This window comes from Neltuma alba, unplaced genomic scaffold, assembly GCF_004799145.2.
Source record: "Neltuma alba isolate B1F8T4 unplaced genomic scaffold, ASM479914v2 tig00013479_pilon, whole genome shotgun sequence".
Classification (NCBI taxonomy): Eukaryota; Viridiplantae; Streptophyta; class Magnoliopsida; order Fabales; family Fabaceae; genus Neltuma; species Neltuma alba.
In genome coordinates this window covers 136,639-164,161 of record NW_021637712.1, presented here as the reverse complement: position 1 = coordinate 164,161, position 27,523 = coordinate 136,639, and the positions used below count along the sequence as shown (strand labels likewise).

General features: G+C 34.9%; 4 protein-coding genes across 4 annotated transcripts; 2 read left to right on the top strand and 2 right to left on the bottom strand.

The window, feature by feature from the left end:
- The first annotated feature begins 13,535 nt into the window (after positions 1–13,535).
- Positions 13,536–15,655, top strand: LOC114737691 (uncharacterized). The gene is made up of 3 exons (XM_028925647.1): positions 13,536–13,613; positions 14,140–14,510; positions 14,599–15,655. The coding sequence occupies exons 1-3, from the start codon at positions 13,536–13,538 to the stop codon at positions 15,653–15,655; spliced, it is 1,506 nt and encodes a 501-aa protein (XP_028781480.1).
- Positions 15,656–19,082: 3,427 nt separating this feature from the next.
- Positions 19,083–19,697, bottom strand: LOC114737690 (uncharacterized). The gene has a single exon (XM_028925646.1). It carries the CDS (start codon positions 19,695–19,697, stop codon positions 19,083–19,085), a length of 615 nt encoding a protein of 204 aa, XP_028781479.1.
- Positions 19,698–19,715: 18 nt separating this feature from the next.
- On the bottom strand, positions 19,716–20,320 carry LOC114737689 (uncharacterized). The gene is made up of 3 exons (XM_028925645.1): positions 20,099–20,320; positions 19,812–20,018; positions 19,716–19,724 (listed from the first exon to the last, which is right to left on the bottom strand). Exons 1-3 carry the CDS (start codon positions 20,264–20,266, stop codon positions 19,716–19,718), a joined length of 384 nt encoding a protein of 127 aa, XP_028781478.1. The 5' UTR covers positions 20,267–20,320.
- A 3,443-nt stretch (positions 20,321–23,763) lies between these two features.
- On the top strand, positions 23,764–26,517 carry LOC114737687 (pentatricopeptide repeat-containing protein At3g12770-like). Its single transcript, XM_028925642.1, has one exon. The coding sequence runs from the start codon at positions 24,035–24,037 to the stop codon at positions 26,474–26,476; it is 2,442 nt and encodes an 813-aa protein (XP_028781475.1). The 5' UTR covers positions 23,764–24,034; the 3' UTR covers positions 26,477–26,517.
- The last annotated feature ends 1,006 nt before the right edge of the window (positions 26,518–27,523 follow it).

Genomic DNA, 27,523 nt, shown 5'->3' with positions numbered 1-27,523 from the left:
CATAATCTTTGTTATCAAGCTCTCAACTAGGTTCTTCTAAAACATTGAGTCATCATGTATTTAATCAAGAGGAATGTAGAAAATCTGTTGCATTATTTATTATATTGGATGAAATGCCTTTTCGAGTTGTGGAAGATGATGGGTTTAAACAAATGATGAATAAGATAGAACCTCGTTTTCAAGTCCCATCAAGAATGCATGTCACTAGGGACTATTTTGGATTGTATCTTGAAGAAGTAAGGAAGTTGAAAAAATATTTTGAAAGAACAAAAGTTTGTGTTTGGCTTACTATAGATATATGGACTTCTTGTCAAAATTCTAACTTTATGTGCTTGACTGCTCACTAGATTGATCAGGAATGGACATACCAAAAGCGAATCTTGAATTTTTGTGTAGTTGAAAACCATAAGGGTGATACAATTGCATCAGAAATAGAGAAATGCTTGTTGGCTTGGGGTATTGAGGAAGTATTTACTATCACAGCTGATAATGCATCTTCAAATGACAATATAGTGGTAAAATTGAAAGACGTTTTGAGCCATTGGAATGGTCTGGTATGTAATGGGGACTTCTTGCACTTGAGGTGTTGTGCACATATTTTGAATTTGATTGTTTATGATGGTGTGAAGGATATGCACAAATCTATTGAAGGCATTCAAAATGCCATTAAATATGTGAGATCTTCTCCAGGAAGGTTGCTTAAATTCAAAGAGCTTGTTGAGAAAATGAAAGTTGACTCTAAGAGTCTACTAACCATGGATTGTCCAACTAGGTGCAATTCAACTTACATCATGTTAGAGAATGCCATTAAATTCAGTAGCATCTTTGAAATAATGGAGAAAGAAAATAATGATTACACAAACTATTTTGTCAACATTAATTGGTCCTCCTGATGCTTTGAATTGGAAAGATGCTAAAGACTAAAAAATTTGTTGTGTTTTTTGAAGTGTTCTATGACATCACTTTGTGATTTTCATGATCACTTTATGTTACCTCAAATGTATGCTTCCAACACATAGGTGATGTGTTTGTTATCCTACATATAAGGGCAAATAATCCTAATTTTTTGGTATCTGATATGGCTAAGAGGATACAAGGCAAGTATGAAAAGTATTAGGGAATGTTAGAAAATCTCAATCCTTTGTTGGTGGTAGCAATGGTTCTTGACACTAGGTATAAAATGAAGTTTTTGAAGATTGCTTTTAATGAGATATTTCCTGATTCTACATAATGTGAAGTTATGACAAATAAAGTTACAAACGCTTTGTATCATTTGTATGACTTCTATTCAAGTGGGCATGAAACAAACACATCTAAATCTCACAAACAAACTCAGACACAAGCATCAAGTGATCCTACCAGTTTAACTCAAGATTAGATGACAATGTTGGAGTCTAGGCCTCTACTACAACTATTTGTTGCCCAAACTGAGATTGATGTTGAGACAGATAAGTATGCAGAAGTGGACAAGTATCTTCAAGCTGAGTTAGTTGATGTGCTTCATCCTAACTTTGACATTTTAGCATGGTGGAAACTAAATGGTTCCAAGTACAAAGCCTTTTCATCGATTGCACGTGATGTCTTAGCCATACCTGTATCCACCATGTCTTTAGAATCTATATTTAGTACAGGAGGTCATGTCATTGATGAATTCAGAAGCTTCCTATCATCAAAATGGCTGAGGCACTAATTTGTGCACAAAATTGGTTATCTCCATCTACATCAAGACTAAAAGGGCTTGATACTGATAACTTCAATGATATTGACATTGGTCATTTCTATTCTTTATTTTATTCAATTTATTTTTTCAACTTTGTTTAAATACTCTAACAAGTTGTTCTTTTTCTTGTGTTTCTTTGCAGAAGAGGAATTAACAACTTCAATTTCAAATCTGTTAGAATGTTAAATTGCTTTGTGGTTGCTTTGATTTAGCCTTAATGTCATGGATTTAAATATTACATTATTGTGTTGTGCTTGTTTTGGTTTGGACTCAAATGTTATGGATTGATACAATTGTGTTTTGACTGTCTTGGACTACTTGGATTGTTAATTGTGACTTTTGATTGAGATTGGCTAATGGTTGTCTTGGTTTTGACAATAAATTAAATGTTGTGGTTTAAAATATTAAAGGTTTAAACTTTCAATAATTGATTCATTTTTTTGGGTACAAGTGTGGATGAAACACTAATGTTTGAGAGTTGAAATACAAATTGTTTTTGTCACTGAATTTGATGTTGAAAGAGGCAGGGGAATTAATTATTATGAAAGTGTCCAATTTGTTGCATGTTATTTTAGTTACTTGTCCACTAAATTTTCAAAGGCCCAAACTTGTCCATATTTTTTTGTGGCAAATTGACTAGCATAGTGTTAGGCCTAAAAAAAGAAATAAGAAGAAATTTTAATCATTTTTCGACACAGGCGCAATAAAAACTGAATTGAATTAGGCCCAAAACTGAATTTGAAAAAAAAAAAAAAAAGAGGGACGAGATGTCCTGGCCCTGTCCCAGTTCTATCTTGGTCCCTTTCAGGATGGGACACTCCTGGGACAAGACGGGACACAGAACAAAAATCTCTTAAAGGTTATGGTTGTTCACTGGGACGGGACTGAGACGGTCCTGTCACAGTCTTGTCCCATCCCGTGAACAACCATAACCTTTAAGAGAAAATTTAAAAAAATGATAATAAAAAATAAATAAAATGCATAGTGCTAATCTCGTACCACATTATTGTCATTTTGATGACATGAATGAGTGACCCTATAGATAAGGACAAAAACAATCAAAGTACTCCTGGTCCTACATTCCTTTTCTCCTTTACAGTTATTAAGCACAGTTGAAAAAGTAAAAGTAAGATTTGACATGCTTTTTCAAATCGTACGATTCAAACAGCTTTTGGTTCATAAGTTAAATGGACCAAAAGTTATTTCAAACAGAAAAAAAAATTGTCCAAATGTGCTTGTTAATAATAAGTTGCTTATTATTAAGTGGGTTGCTTAATAATAAACTTATGTTCACAAGATTTAATACTCTTACCATTTAAATCAGCGCACATGATTACAAAAAAAAATGACATGAAAATGATTGTTGAATTTGAAAATTCTTAAATAGTTATCAGAATAAGAAAAATTTTATTTCAGTCAAACATGACTAAATGAAGATTCTGTAATTTTATAGAATGACAATATTGCCTTTATGAATTGGAAAACCAATTGTAAAAATGGCATGGAAAATCTGTTGTTAATGGTAATATCAAACTTGTTATTAAATAACTTGTTAATTGTGTTACAAGAGTTGAAATTTTTTTATTTATCATGCATTGACTAATCCGTCAAAATATAAAAAGCTCTCAAATTGTGTAGTTAATAGCATTCTTAGAGTTCTTATGACTTGTTAACCTCATTATTAAAGTTGTAAAAATGACATTTCTTTTTTTTTAGGCACAAAATGACACCTTTTTAATTTTATGTAAGTGCGTCTAGTACTATGAATTTTTTTTATGTATCTAATACCTTAAAGTATTTTTTTTATATGAGTCCAATATCCTGAGATATTTTTTTGGTTCATCCAACACTTAGGAAAAAAAAACTTCATGGTGCTGAACACACGTAAAAAATATTTCAAGACATTGAATGCACTACAAAATACTTCAAGGTGTTGGATGCATCTTAGTCCAAAAAACATTCAAATTATTATAGATATAGGAGTCTTTATTGTAAACCACACATTTATACTTTAAATATAACTCTTAATCTATAGTTGAGATTCTCATTTAAAACTATTTGAATCAATATTTGTACTTTATTCTTAAGAAAATTTTGTTTGTGTTAAAATGTCATTCTTCCTATATTATAAAATTGGAAAACAAATATTAGTAAGGAAGCATGCAGGAAATTAGAAATAACTAGTGAAATTTTCAGTTAAGGATCATTGTAGCCAATATATTTCAAACAACCTCAAAAATAATCTAAAATTGCACTACAGGATTGAAGGGGGAAATTGAAAATACTTGGAGAAAGAAAAAGACAAGAATGCTATGCAAAAGTGAAAAGAAATTTCGGTGCCGTAAAAGAAAGAAGAAACAAGGAGAAGTTAGCGTTATTTCTTTCCCACCCTCATACAGTGATTAAGGGAGAGTATCTACCACTATGAGCTGAGAAAATACACTGGCTAATGATCTTTGTCGTCTCTGGAAGTCACTGTTATTGTTGGTGGAAGTGAGACAAATTGCAACTCTGCCCTAGATGTTGCGTCCTCATCGTCACTAGTGCTTGGTGTGTGAGGTAAAATTTTGTTTTCCAAAATTTTTGTTTTCTTCTTTTGACTTGGTGAGCATTGGTGGGTTGTGATAGGTAAATAATGTAGAAATGGGTATTTAAATAAATGGGTGAGTGGGTAGTGAGTAAGGGAAAATCTGATGGTGCGCTTGATTTTAGAAAGAAATTGTCATCCTCTTCTTATTTTAAGTTATTGGGGTATTTGTGATTTTTGAAAAGTAGTTGAAAATGGATGAAGATTAACTGTCACATGTTGTTGAAGGAACTTGGGAGGCAGGAATGAGAGGAAAACAGGTAAATGTGCTTGAGTAGCTTATATGGAAGTTAATTGTGCAAAGAAATAGCAATTTGATGTTGTTAAAATCTATAATTGTATTGTAAATTTTCAACTTTGAGTTGTATAGGATAATGGTAATTTGGTGTTGTGAAAACTCATATTTTTGTTGTAAATTCACAAATTTTTGTTGTAAACATATACTACGTTGAATTTTTTAAAATTAAAAATTGATACTTGAATGATATGCACCGGCGGATTATATGTGGCTATTAATAGTAAGAAACAATTATTTTGCATCTTTCATATGGGAGGCAAATTTGTGAAGACCTTAGAAGGAAAAATGATCTATGAAGGGAGATTATAAGTGGAAGATTGATAAGAAAAGGGATTACATATAAAGAACTGCAGAGTATAGAGGCAAATGATGTGTGGCAGTAGGAGTTATTAATACGAGATAAAGTACACAGTCAGTTTTGATGGGAAAACATTATTAGACCTTATTAATGATGTGGGACTTGGACAATTAATTGATACAACAATAGTAGGGGGTATGTTTTTGTTTGTAAGAATGAGAAAAATTGACACAGGTGTCACGGTTGGATAGTGCAATAAAGAAAAACTATGGTAATGTATATGCATATGTGAAGGATTATTTTTTACTCTCATCTCAAGATAAAATTTATGGCGAACTTATGATCCTAATTAAGACCATGACATTCCTAGGCCAAATTTTGTTCAATATGATGATTACTTGTCTACTATCTTGTTACAACCACCATCGATTACTTTTGTCCTGGAAGGCCTAGAACTAGGAGGATTGAGTCACAATTCTAGTAGAAGAAAGTGTACCATTACTCAAGATGTGGCGAAGCAGGTCACACTAGAAAAGACTTGCATGAACATGAACCTTGTATGACTTTATTGCTGAAAATAGTTTTTTTTTTGTTTAATATACAGCTACTTTTGTATATATATGAACACCAACATATCTTTTTGGGTTAGTAGGGAAATAGCTATAACAACTCATTTAGGATTTTTGGGGTGAGTTCGAATATTTCATGACGGTAGTTGATGATAAGCTATCCCAAGTACAATATTGAAATTGGCTAGAAACAATGTAAATGTATGAACAAATTAGTCTACTTGCAAATAGATGTATTTCTATTGTTAATTTACGTATCCCTGATATAAAATTCCTAATTCTACAATTGTCTCTCCAGACTTGTACATTATCATGTTTAAATTATTTAGTTGCATTGGTCCACTTACAAATGGATGTATTTCTATTGTTAATTCACATTTTCTAATTCCATTTGTGAATTGTCTCTCCACACATGTACATTATCATGTTCAACTTTTTTTTTAATTATAGTAGTCTGCTTGCAAATAGATATATTTTTGTTGTTAATTCATGTATCCCTATTACAAATTTTCTAATTCCAGTTGTGAATTGTCTCTCTAGGCTTGTACATTATCATGTTCAACTTCTTTAGTTACATTAGTCCACTTGCTAATAGATGTATTTCTTTGTTAATTGATGCATCCCTCTTTGAAATTTCCTACTTCCAATTGTGAATTGTCTCTCCAGACTTGTATATTATCATGTTTAACTTTTTTAGTTACATTAGTCCACTTGCAAATGGACATATTTTTGTTCTTAATTCATGTATTCCTGTTATGCATTTCTTAATTCCAGTTGTGAATTGTCTCCCCAGACTTATACATTGTCATGTTCAACTTTTTTTAGTTATATTAGTTCACTTGCAAATAGATATATTTTTGTTGTTAATTCACTTATTCCTATTGCAAATTTCTTAATTCCAGTTATGAATTGTCTCTTTAGACTTGTACATTATCATATTTAACCTTTTTAGTTACATTAATCTACTTGTAAATAGATGCATTTCTGTTATTAATTCACTTATCCTTATTGCAAATTTTCTAATTCTAGTTGTGAATTGTCCCTCCCAAACTTGTAAGCCCTTTTGTTATCAATCTTTGACTTATAATCGCTCATATGTCATTTTCTCCTATAAGGTCTTCACATAGTTTCCTCCCACATGGAAGATGAAAAATAATCACTTTCTAGAACTGCTAGCCATATCTCATCCCTTGCTGCATATTATTAATGTATCAATTTCAATCAATTATCAAAACTTAAATAGAGTATAAATTTATAACTGAAATTTTTGAATTTACAACATAAATATGCATTTTCACAACACAAAATTACAAATTTTCTGGACAATTTATTTAATATCACCAATTCATTCAAAATCACTAACTCATTTATAAAACAATATTGGGTAGAATCAAGCAGAAGATATTGGAAGAAAGAGGCCCTATAAGATTCAAAGCCTTTAGAAACAAAAGTTGACATGTTTGCAAATCTGAAAAAAGGTGATAATGCAACTCATCTTAAGTTCTAATCAACTATTCATTTAGTTTTTTTTTTCTTACCCTACTTTATAAAACACCAATGGTCGAACTATATAAAACCTCACATATATATACACAACAACACTGCAATGATTTTCTAGAATGAAAACCATATAGAACCTCCTTTGTACAACTCAAAAAAGGGGAAAATTTTGACAAAATCTATTTAAGTGCACAAGAACCCATACCATAATGAATACATGGAGTGGATGCTGGCTAAACCAGAATGCAGAGTACTGGGAAGGAGAGCTTACTAGAACAGACTTGTTGAATCCCACTAGTGAGCAGCAAACCATGGCGATAGCGACGAAATGCCACGTTGACAGCAATAGGAACCAAATGGGTGGATGCGACAACGACAGCAATAAACTCAACAAAATGATAGCAGCGGCGCTGATAAAACACACCCAAGAGCTGGAGGATGGAGTGATGTTTCGAGAGAGGAGCTTTAATGAGCAATCTGTCGAATTCTTTTTTCCAAATTTTGGATGCAACAAACTTTAGGGGCAACAATGTCTTTTTACTTCAAAAATTAATTTCATTTTACACTTGTGAGACTACAGTAAAGTTTCAAAATTTTAGCTTTTTATGGGGGACAGTTTGAAATAAATTAACTACAATAGTTTTTAACTAAAAATTTTTCAAATAACTTTTCGAGCAAATTTATACTTTACTCATCGTATAACAATTATTAATAAAAAAACTCCAACCAAACACTACCTCACTCACAAATCAGAATTGTGCTTCCAGTGTCATAGATTGTGTGCATTTTACACAAATCAATATGTACTAAAAGGTGCCTTTTCTTTGAGGGTCCGTTTGGTTGGAGGGTTGTTGAGAGGAGGGGAGGGAAGGGAAGAAATTTGTCTTTCAGTGCTCCCCTCCAAATTTGAGATTTTTTTAGAGGGGAGAGAAATATTATGTCTAATGTTGACTAAACCACTCATACTAGCTTTTAATATTCCAAGCTTGCCCCTCTTATTAGAAACCCTTTCTCTATCTTCTTTCTCTTTTCAACCTCTTGTTCCTCTACGTGATATTTGCTCTTGCAACTGTCGCCACCTACTGCTCCAGCTATTGTCGTCGCCACCTACTCCTCTAGTCAACAGCTAGCTGTGCCTATGATATCTCCTCTAACTTTTAGGTATATCTCATTATCAATCTCGTCCATTATCTGTAAAGTTCATGATTGGCTATGGGAGTAAAATCTATATTTGCAATGAAGCTAGCCGACTTGAGGAAGTTTAAACTTGAATTGGGAGAGAGATGGAGTGAATTAAGCTTTGCTGCTCCATATCCTACATAACTGTACTTTTTGGCCTATTTTCTATTTGTAGCATCAAAATGACTAGAAAGTGTTAGGAAATTGAAGGCAAAATGGCTTGTTTGCTTCCTCCAAAATCGTTTATGATAGGATAGATATGGTTCATGTGCTGTAATATGGATATATATCACATATTTAGGCCAATATTGGGGGTATATACAGTATGATTGCCCTCGGTCCTTTCTCCATCATATTCAAATTATTATCTTGAGATATATATATACAGATTAGTACGATACAATGGATTAGTATGTAAGTTAAAATGGATGTATATTAAAAGGGAAAAGTACATTAAGGTCCTACCCAAAAAGCTTAAATACAAAACAGTCTTTATTTGTTTTTATATATAATTACTGATGGAATATTTAAAAACTTGTTGCTTAAATTTACATATAATTTATATATTATATGGTCATGATTATAATCCACTTCTTTGATACGCATTTCTTTTAATCTATTAATAATTATAATCTATTTGTTATGTCTCAAGTGGTCTAATATTAATTGGATGCATGTTGACGTGGTTTATTAGATGGAATGAGAATCTCAAAGCAATTTAGCCTTGTGTCGATAGTTGGATTTACATCAAAAAGCTGTAGCACTACTCACATGTGTTTTTGTTTACCTTGTTATTCAGAGGAGGTGTCGTAAAAGAAAAAAAAATTACAGTATGAGTTCAGAAAGGAAAAGGGTGCATGAAGAAATAATGAGCCAACTAAGCACTAATGAAAAGAGTTGCAATATCATTCGTATGACTCCTAATGCTTTCCTAAAATTATGTGCCTTGCTAGAAAGGGGGGTTAAAACCCATAAGATGCGCTACTGTGGAAAAGCAAGTGATAAAAACTCTTTACGTACTAGGCCATAGAGCAAAAAATCAATTAGTAAATATTTTCTTTCAAAGATTTGGTGAGATAATTAGTCACCATCTCCATAATGTGTTAGGAGCTATCATTGAAGTAGGTGATAAATTTATTGTACAACTTGACGGTCCTACTAAAATTCATGCACATGATAGGTTCTATCTTTCTTTTTTTAGGATTGTGTTGGTGCTATAGATAGAACACATATACGTGTGAAGGTATTTGTTAAAGATGCTCCTAGATATCGTGACTAGAAAAAATTCCCAACACAAAATGTGTTAGCAGCTTGCTCGTTTGATTTAAAATTCACTTATGTGGTCACTGGATAGGAAGGCACAACATCTAACTCTAGAATTATGAAAAATGCATTAACACGAGAGGATAAGCTAAAGATTCTTGAAGGTAAGTACTACCTCTTGGATGCTGGTTTCATGCTAACTTGTGGACTTATTATACCTTATAAAAGAGTACGTTATCATTTGAAAGAGTTTTCAGAAAGAAATCCACCCTAAAATTATAAAGAATTGTTCAATTTGTGACATTCATAATTACGCAATGTGATTGAAATGGCTTTTGGTGTTTTGAAACAAAGATTTGACATTTTAGCCAATTTAGTTGAGCCTACTTATGGAGTGAAAGCTCAAACTCTTATCATTGGAGCATGTTGCATTCTTCATAACTATTTGATGAGCATAGATCCTAATGAGGATCTCATAGAAGAAGTAGATTGTGAAAGTGCAACTCAATCTGTGTCTGATGATAATAATCATGATTGATGTGGTGACAATGAGGAGGCTACCCAAGGACAGTTGAATAGAGATACTATAGCAAATGAGATGTAGATAGATTATCAAAATAGGCTAATGAGATGTGGTGGCAATGTACCCTAATCAGTTTGAAGTTTATGCTTTGATGAACTTGCTGTTCCATGTTTATTTGAGGCTTAAGACTTGATGTTTTGAAGTATGCCATGTACTAACTTTGAAGTTAGACTTTTATGTATTTTATTTGAAGTTAGACTTTTATGTATTGTATTTGATCTTTGAGACTTGTTGCTTTTAAATTTGGTTATATTGTTATAATTTTATAGTTACACTTTTATGTATTGTTTTTGAAGTTTGAGACTTGTTGCTTTTAAATTTTTATGTATTATAATGACTTTTGTTTGTCATATTATTTTATTACTTTTGTAATAGAATGCCGCCCAAACCGAACAACAATAAGCAATGTTTGAATTGGACAAGAGCGATGGATGATTATCTTATTGACGCGTTCATAGAACAATATAACTATGGCAACAAATTAAATGACATGTTCACAACCATTGCATATGAGAATATTGTGAAAGAGATGAGTCCTTTACTTGATATTGAAATGGACAAAGACAAGATTAAGAAGAGGTGGAAAACTTTTAAAAAAAACTTCTATGAAATTTATGATATTTTTAAAAATGGTTTAAATGGGTTTGCTTGGAACCCATCAACTCAATTATGAGAGGCAGAAGATGAAGTGTGGGATCAACTTATTGATGTTAGTTTATGTTAATATTAGCTTGTGGAGAATTTTTAACATCTATACCCTCTATTTATTCATTAATATTGGCTATTATTTGAATTTTTTCCTTTGCAGTCAAAGCCTAAAACTACAAATTGGAGAGATATTCTATTTCCCAATTATGACAAGATGGTCATCTTGTATGGAAATAATAGAGCATCAATGGAGGGAACCTATACTATAGGTGAGATGCGAAAGAGACATCACTCAATCAATGAAGAGGACTTCCTTGATATAGGCAACAATACTAAAGATGTTGCTTCCCAACATAATATTAATATAGAGCATGTTGAAGTACTTGATAATAGTGTCAATCAAGATAACTCATTCGGAGTTGTAAGTGCTTCAACTAAAAATATCATTAAAAAAAATACATCAATTGTTCAATTGGTCAGAGCACCGCCCTGTCAAGGCAGAAGTTGCGGGTTCGAGCCCCGTCAGTCCCGACGGATAGAAATCCAATAAAAAAAATACATCAATTCATTTCGTTTGTGAAAGGGAGTCAAAATAACAAACATAATCTCATTCATAATAGGGATCTCCCCTTTGAACTCATCTTCTTTCTTTTATCACTTAGAAAGCCCAAATGCCCATTGAACCCGCCTGAGCCTGAAGAAAAATTGCCTAGCCCAGCCCGGAAAAAAAAGAGCCTGAAAAAGAATGGGTATTTTTGGGTTGGGCATTTCATGGGCAAGGCCGAGTATCAGGCAGGACATGCTGCCCTGCCCATTTGGCTCTGCCCGAATTATATATATATATTATAATTTATGAAATAATATTAATATATTACATTTCTTCACGAAAAAAAAAGTTATCTCTCTCCTCTTTGCAATTTCATTTATTATTGTCACATGTATGTTAGTTTTCCATTTTAGGGGATCTAATTCTTCTAAAAAAGCAATAGTATCTTGCTTTTAACTTGTTCTTCGTGAGCTTTATTAGGTATATCCTATTGTGTGTTGCTGTTGTAATGTTGGCTATTTATAAGTCAGTCTTCCCCTTTATGCCATTAACAACTTTCTTTGTTAGAAAATGAAGTTTATACATTACATACTTGTATAAATCAACAATTTTGAATATTTATACAAGATAGAAAACAAGATTGGGGTAGGAGCAGGGAAAGAAAATTAGGGATTAATTATTTGAATTACATTTTATTTTTTATTTAATTTATATTTAGTTATTTTGTATTAATTTTTTATGAACAAGTCATATGATGGAAAGAAATATTTTAGTTGTGTGGACTGCTAACTGCATTGTATCGTATAATAAGTGTTTGCATGTTAAAAGTGGTCATATTAAATTATGATAAGATTTTAAGATTTTTTTATTCTTCTTTTTACAATTATTTTCACCCTATTTTATATGGTCTATATTATTCATGTTAGCCCATTGTTTCAGTTTTAATACCCCTTTGCAATCCTTTAGGTAACATTTAATTTTTACCACTTGAATAGATAATCAAGTTTCTATTACATCGTCATCCCCGACCCTCAATGGAATATCTCAATATGCTTCAACCCCCCTTCAATTTTTTCAGATGTTTTATTTTTTTCTCAACTTTCTGGAGATTGATGCAAATCGTTTGAATTTCAAAGCTTTCATTACAATCTTGAGAGTTGTTTTGTTCCAAATGGATTATGAATATTATTTATTTGGATATTTGCTAAGACTTGTTTTGAATTTTTTCGAGATAATTTCAATGTGTGAAAATATAAAATTAGGAAATATAATTTTCAGGTATGGATGAGAGTTTTTTTATATGTGATATCAACAGGTCATCACTATTTGGGCAGCGAAGCTCGCCTATGCCCAACCCAAAATGGTTAGAGCTTCTACGGGCAGCCCACTTATACTTCAGGCTGGGCATCCTGTCCTACCTAATCCTGCCTATGTGCACCCCTAGTTGCCAAGATATATAAAGCTCTTATGGGTGATGATGGGCTACTAAGGATATTTGTTGAATGTCCCCTTTTTGGGAACAAGGATTTGCTTATAGAAATTATGAGTGACTTGGGAAATTAGTTTGCTAATCATTTAAAGACTTTTGATATTACCAATTATGAATGACTTAGGAAATATTTTGTGAACCATTTAGTGACTTTTGATGTTAGGTGATCTTGATATTGCCTATTATAAATGACTTAGGAAATATTTAGTCTACTAACCGTTTGGGGATTTTTGATGTTAGGTGACATTAATGTTGCCAATTACGTAATGAACTAATGATATTTGATAATGATAATATAACATTTCTATCATGACAGTAATTTTTTTCTTAATATAATATGATAAGTATACATTGATAGAGGGCGATGTATTATAATTATATAATATATACATATCATAACATGTGTGTATTATAATTATATATCATGGTGTGTGTATGTGTGTGTGTATTATAATCTCATATGGGTTGCAAACATGTATATATATTAATATATACATATCATAGCGTGTATGTATTATAATTATATAATATATACATATCATATATATATATATTAACACACATGCGTGTGTATTATAATTATAAAATTAACGAGATAGAATGTTAAACTTTTTACCATATTTCTGAATTTTTTTTAGTCTTATCATAATTTTTTTATCACATGTAAGTGAGATAATTGTTTTTTTTTAAGGGAAAATGACAAGAAAATGACTGTTGAATTCTGAAATGACAAAATGGGCATGTAAATTACTGAAATGACAAAATGGGCATGAGGTATCAATCTGGAATTTAGATAATTCGCCAAAAAGACTGAAATACCCCTAAATCAGTCTGAACTCATGAAGAACAAAGACATGACACGTAACAAGAGGGAGAGATCAGAAGCTGAAAACGGAGGTGGAGCAGAGTCGAACGCTGAGAAGATGAAAAAGGTAAGGAAAATTTCCCCTAAAATGCTCTTATATACTCCTCCAACTTTCACCATTCTACAAATCTTATTACGGTGGAATTGCTTTGTGGGCAACCTGGTTTGTAGTGAGAGAGGGGTTGAACGTGGGTATTACGTAAGAAAGTGGAGCTTAATGATGGGTTTGGGTTTTCAAGTCGGTTTACTGGTACATGGTCTAATGGGGATGGGTTTATGAGTGTAGATGGTTTAAATGAAGAATCTGACCAGGATGAGAGAGTGATACATCAAAAATAGAAAAATGGTGGGAACTGATAACGTGGGCATGAAGTTTGAGGGCTAACAGTAAGTATGAGGTGGTCAGTGTTGTCAAATTCATTATTGGAATTGTGAAATCCCATATTTAAGTTGTCAATGCAGCAAGTGTGTGTGCGCGTTTTTTGGGTGTTGCATTTTTTGTGAAATCGTAAGAAAAGTTTCGAAATCCTGATAAATGAAATTGATTATTGGGGAACTAAAATATTGATTTATGCTTCTCTGGTGCAAGTTAGGTAGCTTTGATGACATCTAACATTGGGTCAACATCTTCAAAGCGTCTTGCTTGTTACTTTCATGTGGGTGGGAAGTTTGCAGAAAATGGTGATGGCGAAGTTAAGTACTATGGTGGAACGGTCAGGGTAAGAGTGATCAAGGAGGGTATAAGGCTTGAAGATTTGAGGGTTATGATAGGAGAATGGTTTGGTGTGGATAGTAATGGTTGCGACATTAAATACACATTAGGCTTGAATGATATGATATTAATAGATCTTATTGATGATGATGAAGTTGACAACCTATTTGAGTATAATGATAGTAATGCACATGTTTACGTAGCAGCTAAAGGTAATGAGAATATGGAGGAAGAAGTGGCTGATCGAAACAGGTAAGTCACAAGTTTCGGATTATGGAAGTTGTTACTTGCGATAATGTTGTTGTTAATATCATAACAAATGTTGTAATTATACATGCAGCATGTCAAAACTGTCGGGACTGTCACAGCAAAATGATAAGCCAATGATTGAGGATGCTGTCGAATGTGTGAATTACATAACAGCTGAAAATGTTCTTAGCCTGCCATATGCAGAAGAGAGTGCACCAACTCCTTTGCCAGGAATGAATTCCCTGAAATGGAAGACAGTATTGTTAGGATTGAGGCAGAATTTTCCAGATGCGAATGATCTCAAGAAGAAACTACACAAATTCAGCATTGCAAACAAATTTGAGTATAAATATGTGAAGAATTCTAATGCCCATATGTATGTCAAATGCAATGTTGAAGGTTGTCCATGGAGGATCAGTGCGAGAGCAGCTGGAAAGAGTACTCCAGCATTTTTACATGTAACGACATTCAAAAATGAGCATGTTCATAATGCCCAAGACAATCTTCACGTGACACATGGTGGATCAGCTAGCTTGACATCATCAATTATAATCGAAGAGGTTAGGGATCATATAGACACGCGTCCAAATGATATAAAAAAGAGATTGGAAAGAGATTATGGTGTGAAGTTGACATACAACCAAGCATACAGGGCCAAGGAAAAAGCGTTGGAGGACATACATGGCAGACCTGATCAAACTTACATGCTTATTCCATGGATATGTGACCGGCTGAAGGAAACCGATGACAAAATAGTGGCAAAATGGGTGGCTGCAAGGAACAACAGATTTGAGCGTGTATTCATAGCCTATGGGTGTTGTATAGAGGGTTTTATTGCAGGTGCTAGACATGTACTGTATATTGATGGAAGTCATTTAAGTGGACCGTATAAGGGGACACTACTTTCAGCGTCGGCTTATGATGCGGACAACGAATTATTACCTTTTGCCATTGCGATTGTGAAGGGAGAGACGCTTGAGGATTGGACATGGTTCTTACATATGATTAAGGAGATAGTTGGGTCAATGCAATTAACAATCATTTCAGACCGACACAATGTAATTATAGGTGCTGTGCAAGCAATATTCGGAGGTGAGCGACATGCGTACTGTTATAGACATGTTAAGGAGAATTCAGTACACAAATGATCAAGTTAAATAGAGGAAAAAGGAAGACAAGTGGCAACACAAGGGAGGATGGACTACATTTCCTAGATGCCATTACATATGCAAGGCTTGACACAGAGTTTGATCAAGCAATGGATAACATGAGACATTTCAATTCCCAATTATTTGAATGGCTTGTCAATCATGGTGATATTCACAAGTGGGCTTTAAGCAAGTTCCCTTTTAAACGATGGGACAACATAACAACAAACCTTACGGAGTCATTCAATGCATGGAAGCTGAAGGAGAGAAGATATAATGTTGCCCAACTTATACATGAGCATCGTGAAAAAGTAGCCAAGAAGATGTATGTAGCAAGCATGACAATGAGCAAATGGAAGAATGGTGTAGGCCCAAATACAAATGTAACATTGATGGAAAATGTAGTGAGATCTGCACAGATGTTAAGTGTTTCTTACGGAAGGGGTAGGGTGTGTGTCTATACAGCAAAAGGAGCCATTAATGTTGATCTTGAAAAAGGTGAATGTAGCTGTGCAGCTTGGTAAATGTCAGGCATCCCATGCCCACATGCATGTGTAGCTATCAAGGCCTTGAATTGTAATGTGTATGATTTTGTTCAAGAATGCTACAAGATTACGTCCCAACAAAAGATTTATGGTAGGATGATGACTCCAGTGGTGACAATCGACATGCCAAATCCTAATAACTATCGGCTGCAAGATATAGCAAGTCAAGTGTTTTTGGCACCACCTTTGACTAGTCGACCACCTGGAAGGCCTAGGATAAATAGGCAAGAGTCACTGTTTCAAAACAAGAAGGTGTACCATTGTAGTGCATGCCAGCAAGTTGGCCACACAAGAAGAACATGCAAGAATCCAAGCCCAACTTAAGGTTTCATGTCAATACCAATAGGGGTAATTTTTTTGTTATAGGAATGGAATGACTCTTGAACCCTTTTTAATTTTTTTGGGAGAAGGGTTGATAGGTAGGCTATCTTTTTTGTTAATGATATTAACTGGGTAGGAGATGTTCTATAATCTGAATGACAAGAAAACATTAGGCGGTGGGTTAATCCTAATGTTAACTTGTCATTTGGATATCATTTATGTAGCTTCTGTGATGGGCCTACTGGTTTTTGGTAAATATTGTCACTTCAGTACTAAATTGCATTACACATGTAGTAAAGTCTGAATGTTAATGTAGACATCCTATGATGCTCTTCTGGTGTACTTCTATGCTATTTTGTCAACACAAATGCTATTTTGTTACTGAAGTTGCAATTAACATTTACAATGTTATCATTATCATTACAGGGGTAGTAAAATTTCATGAACAATTTGATGCGTGGGTTTGAGTTCAGGGAACCGGAAATAGGAAAAGCAGACTGGTAAATCTCATTACTGAAGTTGCAATTAACATTTCCAATGTTGTCATTATCATTACAGGGGTAATAAAATTTCTTGAACAATTTGATGCGTGGATTTGAGTTAAGGGAACCAGAAATGGGAAAAGCAGACTGGTAAATTTTGTTACTGAAGTTGCAATTAACATTTTCAATGTTGTCATTATCATTACGGGGGTAGTAAAATTTCCTGAACAATTTGATGCGTGGGTTTGACTTAAAGGAACCAGAAATGGGACAATTTCCTGAACATGGGGATGCAAATGGGGAAACCATAGTGGTAAATGTCATTACTATAGTTGCAATTTTCCTTAACAATGTTGTGATTTTCATTACCCAAGTTGTGAAATTCTGTGACAATTTATATGTGGGGATGAAAATGCAGTTGTAAAAAGCAATAGCGAGGTGGTAACAATCATTAAAAAAGTTGCAATGTTCATTACAAATGTTGTGATTATCATTACCGGGCTAGTGGATTTCCGTTAAAAAAGTGTTAATTGGGTATGAACATGCAGAGTTGAAAAAGGCAATAAGAAGATTGTAACTATCATTACACAGGTTGCAATTATCAGTACGAACATTGTCATTATCATTACTGGGGTAGCGAAAATGGATTCAAAAAACGTGATTTGGGCTTGAAAGACTTTAGATGCAAATGACAACAGCGATGTGGTAACTATCATTACAGAGGTTGCAATTCTCAATCCGAAAGTTGTTAATCCTATTACTTGTGTAGTGAACCTGGGTCCAAGTGGATGTAATTTGGGGCACAAATAATCAACTTGTGATTATCATCATGGAAGTTACATGGCATGTTGTAAATACCATAACTTTTTTACTCAAATTATCCCAAAAAGGATTGCAATTAGGCCAACAACTGGCAGCCACTTAGTACCTCCAACCATAAGTCAAATATTAAGACTTCAAACTAACACTCCTTTTACAAGTACTATATGCCTAATCTACATAATGTCTCCTATCACAGATGCCGTCTTTTGGTCAATGTGGTGGCTTGGGTTGATGAAAGCAAGCTTAATGCTTCATCACGTCTTGAATTAAGCTCATGATTCACTAGCCACCACATAAGGTTTCGTCGGAATTCAGCCACTTGTTCATCCGTATAGTGAAGTATCTCACTAGGCTTCCATTTACTCAACCATATTAATACATGAACGCCGCAGTCTCGCCTGCACATCAAAACATCCCAACGAAGTAAAAGAATGAAAATAACACATTGGGCTACTTTGAGACGTAATAATATCAACAACATAAACCACTCACAAATTGTTTTGTTGCGGAACAGGAGCCCAAATGATATCACTCATTTTCTTCTTCCCAGTGGCATTAGGCTTAACTATCTCAATAATGTCATAAAATCTATTCCTCTGCACAATATCATTACGCAATTGTAAATAAAAGGTAAATGAAATGTCAATCATAGAAGATGAGTTGCATTATCCTTACACATTCAGTGACCACGGTCGTCATGTCATCAATAATTACACCCTTCTTCTTGCTCTTCTTCTTACCCTCTAAATTTGGCTTCATTGAGTCCAGCACATAGAAATTCATTGTGCTAGGCTCAAGCACAACACAAAACTAGTGAGCGCCAATAAGTGTGGGTCCAAAGATCAAATCACATTCTCCTATGTTGTAGCCTACATTTTCAGGTAAAAATTGTTTCTTCCGTTTTGTAGCATCCCACAGCTTTGGGTTAGCTGCCATTATTGCCTAAAACATGAACATTTTAGTCATTTATCAACATCAATCGACAAAAAACTAACATCTCAGCAAGCTTACCATAAAATCAGCATAAAAATGTGCCGCTTCACCTGCCCTTCCTTCTCCATATCAGCCATTAGAGTCTTGCACACAGTTGACATCAGCTGTACGCAAAGAGATGATTGTTTTTATGAACCCAAAACACAGCATCTACTAAACAATTAAATGACCTCATCACAAATATTCTACTTACCCGGTTACCTATTTTCTCAATTCCACCAAGTGTCATTGGCTGATCCCGAGTGATATCTTCATCAGAGATTTTCACCAAAGGCCTAAAAATATGTTGTCAATATCATTATGCATGTAGTCAATTAGCACAAAATTGTAATGAATATGATTACGTGGATAGTGGATATGTACATACATGTCACCCTCCTTGCTTGAACACATACGGGAAACTATGTCATAAAACCAGTCCTTGTCATCCATGGGCCTCTTTCGCCTCTTAATTGGCTTTGTCAAAATCCATGGAGAATTGATAGCGGATTTCATCTCCCTTTGCGACCTCCGGAGTTGACATCCCTTGTCCATGGGGGAAAAGGGCAGGGGAGACTCCATAATTTCTTTGTCTGCACCTTCTGCTGCAACACCGATGTCATCACCCCTATCTGAGCCAGTTGCATCATCGTCTCCCTGATCATCTCCCCCGTGGAACTCATCTCTATCATCACCTTCGTGATCAGACTCATGTCCATCATAATCATGGGGGTCCTCATCGCCAAATGCATCATCATCTCCCTTATCATCATCTGGGACGTCAATAGGGTCCTTATCATCTGTGGTCACATTATTTTCCTCTATCCTTATTTGCACCTTATCTAGCTCATCTTCCATTGCACTTATAAGCCTCTTAGTGCTTAATTCGATCTGAGCCATCAATCGTCCGTGCAACTTCTATAACTCCTGCAGCAAACAATTTAAAATGAGTAAACACTTTTTTCATGAGATTATTTGCTAATGAGAATGAAAATTAGTAACGAAAGCACATACCAGTTGTAAATGACCCACACTTCTGCGTTTTCCTTCATCCTTCCCACTTCTATCCATACTTCCCTTGCCCTTATACAGTAAACCCCTCTTGCTTTCCCTCTCCTTCTTTTCCAGCTTCCTTATCCTCTCATCAGTCCAGAATTGAATGGCATTTAGGGACCCTCTCTCAACAGTTTTGGATAGTGGGAAGTGCTCAGCAAAATATAACTACAACAGTAAATCATTAACTTGCCAATTCCACAAATAAAGAAAACAATAACTTAGAAGCATAAGTCAGAAATACATACCAACAGGAGGTAGATGCATCCTCCCACATTGCAGCTTCCTTCATCTTCATCTTCGTCTTTCTTTGCTTTTGTGTACACTTTCACATAATCTCCCATCTCTTTCCACAAGTGCTTCACAATGTACGTGGCCCAATCAAATTGGTGAAATCCCTTCATGGTACAGCACATGACTCTTATTAGCTTGTCACTCACAGTTGTTTGTGAAGTAGGAGTTAAAAAACTCCCAAGTGTACAGCATAAACAAGAACTCAAACTCATCTTTCTTCTGCCCAGATTTAATGTCATTGAGTATCTTCGTATAAGGGACTTTACCAAATTCCTCCTTCAACCTCTGGTATGTCTCATCATCATCACATACGTCCATTTTTACCTTCTCCCCTGTGTGGGGTACACCCAACAAGTTTGCAACATCATTTGCTTCTATTTCCTTTATTATCCCTCTTATTAGAAATTGATGGGTAGGCGGATCATATGCTCGGAGAACACATACTATGAGGTCACGAGGGAGTCTCTCACATCCAATGTCAAGTAAATGGCCAAAGCCTAAATTTTGTACCCTCACTTTCAAATCTTCATCATCTTTTATGAAGTCCACTAATGACTTAAATTGCCGAACCAAGCAACGAGTGCTAAAAGCCACTTTTTTCTTCCTCTTCTTCTTCATCCCTTTCTTTCTTGATTGCTTCACCCTATCATTGTATTTCTTCTGCTCCTCTGGTGTCAACTGCTTCCATGCCTTTAATGCCTTTTTCACTTGTTCAGACATATTCTTAAACTTCTCCCTGCCCTTAAGAAATTCTCATCTAAACAACATGTAGCCATTCTTCACTTCTTCACTTGGCCCTCCTTCTACAACAAGCATAAATAACTAAATCTGGTCAGTTGAACAGCTCAACTTTCTTTACATTTCAAAAAAGTTGTCATTACCATTTCCAGTGTAGTCATTCACATTATAGGTGTTGTTATTTAGCCACAAAATGAACCTCGACTATTTACTACTTAGATAACTAAATTTGCTGATCACGTAATGAATGTTATTGCTTCTTTCTCACTTCACAGAACAGAGCAGAAAATAGAGACTAACGACATAATACACTTTAACAACAAACTAAAAACAATCTAATCTTACCAAACCTATATAACTCAACCACTTAATTCCTATTACAACTGCATATTACCGTTTGTCACAGTCACAGTTACTTCGCCAACCTCCTCCATGATAGCAATGCGATTGATGCTTCTCAGCACTTCAGCGACCTCTACCTCTTCAATCCTCAAACCAGCAGATTAATCTCTACCTCTTCAATCCTCAGACCAACAGATTAAAAAATAAATGAATATGCATCAAAAGTGATTCTTTCTCGATGAAATGTTACAAAATTTGCATCTTCAAGTAACTTATATTATGGAAATTACTACTACACAGTGCCACAGATAACCAAGTAAATAATAGCAATACATAAGAAGGCCACAAAGGTTATTCTCACTTGGTACATACTGAAATGAATATGCATGTTCATCCCCAGGTAAATTGCACCGCTAAATGACTGAGGTTATGCCCATTAGGTAGCTATATCTTCAAAACAGAGTTCTACCCACGAAGAGTCACCCCTTTCAATTTATTTTACAATGTTAAATTTGCATAACCAATATGGGGATATAGTTGAACTCATTTTAGTCCCATACACAATGCTAAAAATGTGCAATGTCCATTACACGAACAGACCAAACAAGGGGGCAGAAACAGGAAGCATCCACTGGCTCATGTGCGACAGTGGTCTCAATTTATGGGCTTCTAAAAAGTAGTGTAGCAATCATAAACACACACGTATATTATGCCTTCCAACATTACAGCAACACAACAATCAGACAACAACAATCAGAGAGATATCTCGTCAAACATGGACTGAGTTATATGAATCAGAGCAAGCAAGCAACTTCTGTAATTCCGTCACACACAGAAGCACCGACTTTTAATCTAATCTACCTTTACATTCCATTTTAAGCCTTTACCATTGCTTCCCCCTTTACAACCAACATTCACCGTTTTCCCCAAATCAAAACACTCCAATCAGATAAGCACAAGACGGAGAGATTTAGGTGGCTTACTGTGGTCGGAACGAATATCGACTTCTTCCTCAACCGGTGACGACCTTACAGGTGCTCTCCCTCGGAATCTCTCTCTCTAGCCACCCCCTCTCCCTTCTGAAGATTGAAGCTTCTCACTAGTTTATTGCTTCTCACTGCGACCCACGGAAAAGACGAAGAAGCCGGACGCTATTCACATTCCTCGTTCACAGTTCCTCAACCATGGCAATGTGATGCAGTTTCGCTGAGTGCAATGTGAGAGTTCGGAGAATCCTATGGTCTATGCAGTTTCGCCGAGTGGAGAACCGCCAACCAAACTCTAGTTCCGTTGCACAATATCCCGCCCTCTGATTCCTGAAAAAATTGAGGCATTTCAGTCTTTTTGGCGAATTATCCAAATTCCATATTGATACCCCATGCCTATTTTGTCATTTCAGTAATTTACATGCCCATTTTGTCATTTCAGAATTCAACAGTCATTTTCTTGTCATTTTCCCTTTTTTTAATTGATGAATTAAAAAATAATAATTTTGTTATAAATATTGTAATAAAGAACAAAGTAGCCTAAATACAAAGATAAGGACATGTTTGTCAATTTATAATTACCTCTCCTCCCCTCCTCTTATGAATCAAACAAGAAATCTCCCCTCCCTTCTCCTCTCCTCTAACCAAACAAAACCCATAACCTCCTTGTTCTCCTTTTCCCTTCTTTTAATTAACCTCTCCTCCCCTCCCCCTTAGTTGAACCAATTAAGGCTCGAGTTTTTCTGCGCATATATTTAAAAACATGTAGAGCCGGTAATATGCGAGCTCAACCCGCCAAGAAGTGAGGAGTTGGGTTGATAAAAATCAGACTCGTTTTGAAATGGATCTTTTGAGTCTGTAACCGTCAAGACTAAACCCGCAACGGGTGGGTTGGCAGGCTGGCCCCTTTTTTTCCCCCCTTCCTTAAATATAATTATGTTTACTCCTTTGGTCTTTTATTTCATCCTTATTATTTAAAATTACCATAATGTAATATATCTTTTACTTTGTATTATGAATTTTATTTGTGACAAAGTTAGTTCAGCAAAAAGAAGGTTATTCTACTTATGAAACTTAACTAAATAATTTCACATCTTCATATTATTCTTCGAACTATATTAACATTAAATGGTGGCTCATGGTTGAGTACTTGATAGTGATTTGTAACATTGTATTTATATTATTATTAATTTAGATTTGTTATGTTTTAATTTGGGATGTATGTTTAATCATTTAGGATAATGTATCATGTATGCTTATAGTAGTATTTTGTAATGTTTGGAACTTTGGATTTCATATTTTATTTATGATAATTTCTATATACATATTTTATTTTAGTTGTTTAAGAATTAAAATAAATTTTATTAGAAGAAAACAAAAGGCACAAAATTTTTTTTTAAAAAAATGATGGGACGGGCTAGGTTGGAAAAATATCACTCTGTTAAAAATCAGTATAACCGGCGGGTTGGTCCAAATTACGGCCTGCGGACACATGGATCTGATTTCTCCTTGATAATCATTTTTTTTTTTTGGTGCTTGATGTTCTTCCAGTGCGTGGCTTGAGTCTTTCTCCTTTCCAATATGCTGTGTTTTTGATGCTATGGTGGAATAGTTGAAAGAGGTGATCTGGTGAGAAACGGACTGATTAGACCCTGTGAAGGAAGCGGCTAATTCAATCGAAGGAGAAGATAACGACATCATTGTTTTACTTTCTTCATCCACCCTGTTTCAAGTTTTGAAGGGATCCTCCTCTCTATGAGAATGATTGATGGATTCAGAAGAAAAATTACCTAACATCATTCCTGCTTTATTCTCCTTTAGTTCATGTTTTTATCTTATTTGCACATCAGAGTCACCTGCAGGCTCATTCAAGCCTCTGCATTTTCAAGCTTTGCTTCTGTTAAAGATGCCCCATTCAATCAATCTCTTCCCGTGGTCTGCAATTTCTGTTCGCTCTTAAAGAGAATCTCAAAAAGCCGTGTCCATGTCAAGTCCGTCCACGCACAGATTATTACAAGCTCGGCATCTGCTGATCAATTTGTGGTATCCAAACTTGTTGAGGCCTATTCTGATTTGGGCCTTCTCAACAATGCCCGTCAAGTGTTTGATCATGTTTCTCATCCAAAAACCATTCTTTGTAATGCCATGATTGCTGGGTACACAGAAAACCAGCAATACAATGAGGCTCTCCAGCTATTCAAATTGATGGACGCTCGTAATATAGATATTGATAGTTATACATGCAATTTTGCACTTAAGGGCTGCACTGGCTTAATAGATAATGAAATGGGTATGAAAATATATAGGATAGCTGTTTCGAGGGGGTTTCATTTAGACCCTTATTTTGGCAGTTCGATGATTAATTTTTTGGTAAAATCTGGCAATCTGGACGAAGCAAGAAAAGTGTTTGATCAAATGCCTGAAAGAGATGTTGTTTGCTGGAATTCAATTATCGGAGGTTATGTACAGCAATGCCTCTCTAAGGAAGCAATCAGAATGTTTTTCTATATGATAGGTGATAAAATCCGTCCAAGCCCAGTAACTATGGTAACCATACTCAAGGCATGTAGGGAAAGTGGACTTCTTAAGCTTGGAAGATGTGTTCATAGTTGCATCCTTGCATTAGGGATGGGCGAGGATGTTTTGGTGCTTACAGCATTGCTAGATATGTATTGTAATGTGGAAGACATTGAAAGTGCTTGTCGGGTTTTCAATAGCATGTCTGATAGAAATTTGGTTTCTTGGAATGCCATGATTTCAGGATATGTTCAAAATGGTATGATACATGAATCATTTTTGCTCTTTCATGGAATGGTTCTTAGTGGTGCCTCATTTGATTCAGGAACCTTGGTGAGCCTTATTCAGGGTTGTTCCCACACATGTAACTTGGAGAGCGGAAAGATCCTCCATGCTTGTGTCATAAGAAAAGGATTTGAATCAAATCTAATTTTGTCCTCTGCAATTGTTGACATGTATGCTAAATGTGGTGCTGCAAAGCAGGCAACTACTGTTTTTGGAAGAATGAAACAAAGGAATGTGATTACTTGGACAGCTATGCTGGTGGGTTTATCACAAAATGGCTATGCAGAGGATGCCCTGAAATTTTTCATTCAGATGCAAGAAGAGAATGTGTCAGCAAATTCTGTCACTCTTGTTAGTCTTGTACATTGCTGTGCCCACATGGGATCTCTCAAGAAGGGTATGAGCATCCACTGTCATTTAATCCGACATGGTTATGCATTTGATGTGGTTAATATGTCAGCCTTGATTGATATGTATGTCAAATGTGGTAAACTTATCTCAGCTGAGATACTATTCAATCATGGATTCCATTTAAAAGATGTAATATTTTGTAACTCTATGATCATGGGTTATGGCATGCATGGTCATGGACTCCGTGCTATTGGTGTCTATGATAGAATGATAAAGGAAGGCCTTAAGCCAAATCATGCTACATTTGTTTCTCTCCTAGCTGCTTGTAGCCACGCAGGACTTATCGAAGAAGGTAAGACTTTATTTCATAGCATGGAAAGGGATCATAACATTAAGCCTACTGAAAAACACTATGCTTGTCTTGTGGATCTTCTTAGTCGAGCTGGCCATCTGGAGGAAGCTGAGGCATTGGTGAAACAAATGCCTTTTGAACCCAGCACTGATGTGCTTGAAGCTCTGCTTAGTGGTTGCCAAACCCACAAGAACATTGATATGGGCATAGAAATAGCAGACAGATTGCTATCTTCAGACTACTTGAAATGTGGAATTTATGTGAAGTTATCAAATATATATGCCCAATCAAGAAGATGGGAATCTGTAAATTATGTAAGAAGCCTCATGAGGACAAGGGGCTTGAAGAAAACACCTGCTTATAGTTTGATTGAAGTGGAAAACCAGGTATGCACATTTTTTGCTGGTGATGATTCACATCCTAAATGGGCAGATATTTATGAGTTATTAGAAAATTTGAGAGTTGAGGTTGAAGCTCATGGTTATGTGCCTGATACAAGTTGTGTTCTTCGCGATGTGGATGAGCCAATGAAAGTGAAGTTGCTATGGGGACATAGTGAGAGATTGGCTATAGCTTTTGGTCTTTTAAACACACCATACGGAAGCTTGCTTAGAATTACAAAGAACCTTCGTGTTTGTGCTGATTGTCACACTGTTACTAAATACATATCAAAGATAGTTAAGAGGGAGATTATTGTTAGAGATGCTAATCGCTTTCATCACTTTGTTAATGGGAAATGTTCCTGCAATGATTTTTGGTAACAAGGAGACTCTGAGAAGATATGTATGCATAGAAAAATTCAAGCCTGGAGTTGAACATTAAATATAGCAGACGCTTCTTGGTAAAATTCATGTTTGACATGCTTATTTATTTTATGATTAATTTTGTATATATTTCTTTTAGAGATTGAAGTGGACAAATAATTTTTCTTGAAGTTATTTTGATTAGGTTGCAATGAATTGGAATACAAATGATACAAGTTATATTACGGACTGTTCTTTTTTATTACTACAAAGGCAATCTAAGGTACAAGAATCATCAATATCAATATATATCTTAAATTTCACGGCGGCTAATTTGCTTTAGGAACAGTAAGCTGAACCAATCTGTGCTATAAACAGTAAGCCATGTGATGTTTCAGCTTATTGTGTCTTGTTTGTATTAAAGGTGGGTATCCTTTGTTTGTTTTGTTTATTTTTTCAAATTTGTATGGTTAATTGTTATGATGTCAATTCATGCTTTACAAAATCTCATTAGCCTTTAATGCCCTCTTCTCATTTGTTTTTACCAAATCATAAATGTTTTGAATTCAAACCTTATCAAAAAAATGCAAATCTCTCCTCTTCATCTCCTTTTCTTCAGTTCTATAGCTCAAGACTTTTCTTTGTCTTTCCTATATCTTTCTTTCATTTCTACAACTCAAACTTCACTTTCTATCTCTTCCATCCAATTTCTTTGGATTCTTGCATCTTAGATGATCTTCAATTTGAAATTTTCTCAGCGGCAATGAACAAATGGCATGATGCTTGCATGAATTTTTCAAACATTTTGCTATTTTCAGAAAATATGATGGCTAGAGAAGCTTTTTGTGGCGTTAGCTTGATTGTATGGTTACAAGACTTCTTGATTTATGGCTCTTTGTTGATTCTTATCTACTTTATTGTTCTTCACTTTCATATAGCTCCCCCAGCCCCCCAAACTTTTTTATTGATATATTCTAGGGCTTATAGTTGCAACTAGACTTTTCGTACTGTTGTGTCATTCTACATATCAAATCTATGTGATTACCACTGGAGATTATTTGAAAT